Source organism: Neophocaena asiaeorientalis, unplaced genomic scaffold (assembly GCF_003031525.2).
Source record: "Neophocaena asiaeorientalis asiaeorientalis breed wild unplaced genomic scaffold, Neophocaena_asiaeorientalis_V1.1 scaffold240, whole genome shotgun sequence".
Taxonomy (NCBI): Eukaryota; Metazoa; Chordata; class Mammalia; order Artiodactyla; family Phocoenidae; genus Neophocaena; species Neophocaena asiaeorientalis.
The window spans coordinates 1,494,953-1,500,274 of NW_020185331.1; the positions used below are offsets into that span (position 1 = coordinate 1,494,953).

Sequence of the window (5,322 nt, forward strand, 5' to 3'; positions counted from 1 at the left end):
AGCGGCAACCAGCGATCGGGCCCGGAAGAGCCTCGGCTGAGGCTTCGCCTCTCCGGCACGGCGCCCTTATCAGCACCGCGGAGAGCACAGTGACCGTCTCCAGGACCTAGGCGCCCGCCCGCCCAGCAGCCCACGGGCGCACGGGTCTGCGGCGTCCGCATCAGCACCGTGGACAGCGCCCCGGGCCCCATCCCTTTGCCGCCAGCCCACCTGCTCCCGGAGTCAGCACGGCGGACAACCCCCCTCGACGGGCCCCGCAGCTGTTCGGAGCTGTCAGCGCCCCCGGAACATGGCCACTGAGGTAGGGAGCGAGCACCTGCCCGCAGGCAGTGCCCGGCTGCTGTGGGAAGAGATCCCAGCTAGGGGCGGGGAAGGAAGACGGAGGGTGGGGTAGGATGGGATGGGGTGGTTTCCCGGATCGGGTCCGCAGGGAAGGCGTGGGGGAGGGGCGAAGTGGCCGGGGGGAAGAGAGGGGCTCCTCACTGGAGCTCATTTCACCCCTGGCGTGTCAATCTTCCCCATCGGAGTCCCGAAGCTGTCCGCACCACTTGTTGGCACTAGTGCCAGGGTTGCTCCCGGGGCCTCAGCTGGGGTTTCCCCTTCCCATGGACTGAAAGTCCTGAAACCACTTCCCTAGAGGCTTGGAGACGAGCCTGAGCCAGTTTTAGGGGAGAGAAGGCGGCTGGCTGCTGTTGCTACGTGGTGCAGCCATCCAGCTTCTGAGCCCAAAAGCCTGGCTAAGAGATGACAGACCTGCCTTCACATCTGCATTTCCTCCCCGGGAGCAGGGGGACAGGAGGGGACAAAGAATCCTCAGGTCAAAACCCCAAATGGTTGGTTTTAGTGAGCTGCCTGCACCAGTTCAATTTTGCATATTACCCTTTCTTGCTTCTTCACCCCTTTTGAGTTTCCTGTACCAGAAGACTGCATTTCCCTTGTGTCTGATGGGAGGAGCTGCCTTCTTCAGGGTTTGCCTATACCTGTGTCACCTTCAAGGGACTCGAAAGTTGAACCAGGGACCTATTGACTGAGGGCAGGATCTATGTGCATTGCTTAAGAGATCAGGAATTACCTCCTCTACCCCCTCATTTCACAAGGGAAATGGAGCTCTTAATATTCCCACTTCATAAGTGGTAAAGCTAATACATGAAGGGGAGGACCTATATAACACTCACACAGCGTGTCAGCAGCAGAGCTGAAAGTTTCTTCTTTGAATTTTGGAGTGGAACCCAGGACACCAGATTTCCCCAGTTCTAATGTTGACTTTTTTGGTGGTGTTTCCCCATTTCCAACCCAGCTGGAACACAAGCCAGGGGGACAGCAAAGGCTTTTGAATGATCCTGTGCAGTGCCTCTGGGCATCGTGCAGAGCAGCGTGACATCAGTACCAAGCGTTACTGTTGTTATTCTGCTGTCGTCGCCACCCCAGAACGAGGTGCAGTTGCTTGGCATCACTCGGCTTTCTGACAAGGCACAGGGTTAGCTAGGAGAGCTCGTCCCTCAGGACCCTGTGAGGGGACAAGCCCTGTGCAGACCCATGGAGCTTGGTTTCTAGGGTGGAGGAAGGCAGAGTGCTCAGAAAGTGCCAGAGATACTGAGAAGAGGAGGAAGAACAAAGGAGAAATGGCCAAGGAGCTGGTCATGTTCCAGACAGGGCTGGCAGACTGCAGCGGAGAGGCTGCTGGTGTTGGACAGGAAGGGGAGACTTCAGCCACGTGGGGACAGTTGGGCCAGCAGTGTGGGCAGGAAAGGTGGCCACATCTGTGATGAGGCCCATTTGTCCCGGCAAATCTCCCTCTCAGGTCTGCTAGGGTTCACAGATTCTAACCAGCAGGCTTACATCTCTAGGTCGAGGCAGTGTTTCCGGGAGGCTGCTGTTAGCCTGCTGTTAGCTCTGCTCATAATGTTCTGTGAATATAGCATTTTCCTGTATACAAAGCACTATCACATGAGTGATCTCCTTTGAGCCTTAGAGCAACCCTGTGAAGTAGGCGAGGATAGTGTCATTATCCCCAATTAACAGATGAGACAACAGAGGCTCAGAAGCTTGCCTAATCCCTGCGAAGGAGCCAAGGAAGGCATCATTATCCCATTTTACAGATGGTGCAACCGGAGTGCTGAGACTTATCCAAGAAAATATGGCTAAAAAGTGGCAGGGCCAGGACTAGAACTTGAGTCTTCTGCCTCCCTGGCCAGTGCTTTGTTTGCTGCATCCAGGTGTATCCAATTAGCCAACTGTGTTGCCCAGTAGAGAGTAGAGGACTAGGAGTCCTGATATAAGACTTTGATGGGGGAAGGATGCAAAGGAGTTCTGGAAGGGCTGGAGTATGGGGACGCAGCTACCCTGACTGGCCTGGCTGGTTCAGCTTGAGGGCAGAGGGATGGAGGAGTGCCCACAGGGTTGAGGGGCTGAGGATAAATATTGCCCATTTCCCAATTTGGCCTTGGGTGGACTCTCATGGCAGCACAGAGGGAGGAAGCCTTAGCTCTGCCAAGGCACAGGACGTTCACGTTATCTGGGCTGCAGAGCGAGTCATTTTCCCCAAGCTGTTTTTACTGTTAGGACTGTGTTAAGATTACCAGGAAAAAACCTGTTGGGAGAAGGAAAACCTCATGCCAAGCTCCTGTGGCCATTCTCTTAGGATTTTGAATGGGAGGTCCTCAGCTCCAGCAGAAAGTGTTTTGAGAGGAGGAGAGGGGAGAGAGGGAGGGAAGAAGAGACAGAGGGAGAGAATTGAGAAAGATTGGATATCCCTGAATGGAAGGCATGGAAACTGGCTATTTTCTACTCCTTAATTTCTGTTTAGGAGTTAGCATTAGGGGAGGGGTGTGTGTGAGGACCTCAGAGGAGGGATGAAGCCTCCTGAGCCATACACTGACCTCATTTGGAAAACTGTAATGAGCCCATTTCCTGTGTGACAAACCTCTGCGAATGTGTGTCATGGGAGCAGGGTCTGCCCTGGAAACCAGTCCAGATGGCCAAGGACAACTGGGAAATGCTTGGCTGGGAGGGGCTTGTCCAAGTGGTGGAGTTCGGCCCCTCAGAGATTTTTAAATGCACCCAAGTAGCGTTAGCCAAGAAAGGCATTGGAGGTTTGATCTCTGAGGCATGAAATTAACAAGCAGCTGACAATGCGCTGGGCTGGGGCTCTGGTGCAGCCTGAGGAGGAGGCCCTGCGCCTGGGTTTCCATCCTGAGCCCGGCTCGGCTGCCTGTGACTCAGGATCCTCACTCCCCAGCCAGGGAGGATGGTGTCGGCTCATCAGCGGAACCTTCTGATTCTTGAGTTGAGTCTCAAAAACATCCTCTGGAATTCGTTGGTTTTTAACGAGCATGGAGATGTGGGCCAGATGGGGCCTCCTGTTTGTCTTGGTCCGACCTGCCTGGGGGTGCTCATCTGCCCTCCAGTGCTCGCTGCTCCCCGCCTCTGCCAAGTTGACTCTGTCAAGTGTACAGACCCTAAATGTGAGACCTGGGATGCCCACTCTCCTGGCAGCCTCCTTTTCCCTGCCATGCAGTTCAAAAATTGGTGTCAGCAGATCTCACCACTGATTTTCTCTTTCTTCCTCATGCAGGGCCTCTTGGTCCTGTCCTGACTCAGCTGCCAGCAGCTGGTGGATGGTGATGGGAGAGAGGGGAGGGTTGAGGAAGGTGAGAAGTAAGAGGCAGGAGACCCTGCCTTGCCTTAGATCCTACTAACTACAGATGCGTTAGAGTCTTAGAGTCTGTGTGCTCTAAGTAGATCTGGGAAACTAGGGCTCTGGTATACAAAATGTGTCTGATACCATCCTCTAGCACCTCCTCGAGACCCCACAGACACTCTCCAGGGAGGGAAGAAGATCCCTAGTCATCTAGAGCCAGGACAGTGTTCTAAGGCTCAGGATATTGTTGGGTTTGGAAAGCATGTTGACCCCTCCCACTCTGGCTACTTGAGAACACATTGATAAAAGCCAAAAGGAAATGGGACTGTACTCTGTAAGGTAGCCCCCTAAAATCTTAATGGTGTAATAAAATAGAGGTTTATTTCCTGCTCAGTAAAGTCCCAGCCCGGCGTTCCTGATCAGTACAGTAGGTGGCTCTCCTCTAGGCAGTGATCCAGGGACCCAGGCTCTCTTCAGCTTGTGGTTCCACTGTCTTCAACACATGGCTCTCTTGGTTTCTGTGGGAGGGGAGAAAAATCACAGAGGAGTGGTGGTCTTTATGAGCCAAGCCTATACGTGACATTCATCACTTCCATTTGCATTCCGTTCAGTCATATGGCCACACCTAATTGAAAGGGAGGCTGGGAATTAATCTAGCTGTGTGACCAAGAGGAAGAAGTGGCTGTAGTCAACAGCTAGGCAGTCACTAGAGACGTATACCTTCATGGTAGCACACAGTATGTGTGCATCAGTCACAGACAAAGGAGGATATTGGAGGGGAAGAAGCTGAGCCCATTTCAGAATGGCTGAAGCACTGTTCTTTCCTTTTCTTTCCATTCTCACCATTATTTTTCTTAAGTTAGACCCACTTTAATGTTCCCCTGGACTACTACAAAGATAGTCATCCCTCCACCTGGCCCCCTACCCAAGTCATGCCCACTTCCCATGCACCACTCACGAAGCTACCAGAATGATCCTTCTGGGGCTAGGGCAGTCCATCCTCAAGATTGACAGGCTCATGTAGGTTGGTTTAGAAGGTCGGAGGAAGGTCACAGCCCCTTCCTTTTCCTTTGAAAATACAACTGTATGAAACCTTAACCAGACAGAGCAGACACACTGATGAATAACATTTTTATATTACCAAAGCATTTTTTATTTTTCAAAGCTATCATAGGATCCTACTAAATGTCAAGGGGACTCCTTCAATTAAAACCTTGATTAGGGGAATCAAGGACTATAGGAGCCCTTATCCAGTATTTCATCCAATTACAATATAGGATCACACTCTTACATAGAGCAAAATTCACTGGGATTTAAGAAAGTCTTGTTAGCACCATCCCAGGACCTTGATCTACCTGTCATCTGATCCTACTACCACACTGAAAACCTTTCTCTCTTTACTTATTCTTCCCCCAGCTCTTAAGCAATTTAAGTATCTTCCATCTTAAACCCTCCGCTCCAGTAGGAACTTGTCAAGCTCTTTGTGATCTAACCCTTGCCTTCTCTACACTCTCATCATCTACTGCTCTTATCTGCTCTGCAAACCAACCTCAGTCTTGCTGAAATCTGCCTCCAGTCATTGGAGTAGACCTTGTTCTCTGCTGTCTCCGTTAACTTTGCACAAGCTCCTCCCTCTGGGTTGCCTTTTCTTCCCTCCCTCACCCCCCTCCCCGCCCCCCCCC

General features: G+C 52.1%; 2 protein-coding genes across 2 annotated transcripts in view; one reads left to right on the plus strand and one right to left on the minus strand.

The window, feature by feature from the left end:
• Positions 1–78: 78 nt before the first annotated feature.
• The window catches only part of GOLGA7B (golgin A7 family member B), an 11,902-nt gene continuing 6,658 nt past the window's right edge, over positions 79–5,322 (plus strand). The window contains exon 1 of the mRNA XM_024735074.1: positions 79–301. Coding sequence (XP_024590842.1) covers positions 290–301 — 12 coding nt within the window. The 5' untranslated portion in view covers positions 79–289. The remainder of the gene's footprint in view (positions 302–5,322) is intronic.
• CRTAC1 (cartilage acidic protein 1) overlaps positions 4,107–5,322 on the minus strand; it is a 154,454-nt gene continuing 153,238 nt past the window's right edge. The window contains exon 15 of the mRNA XM_024735073.1: positions 4,107–4,158. Within this exon, the coding sequence (XP_024590841.1) occupies positions 4,136–4,158 (23 nt within the window). The 3' untranslated portion in view covers positions 4,107–4,135. The remainder of the gene's footprint in view (positions 4,159–5,322) is intronic.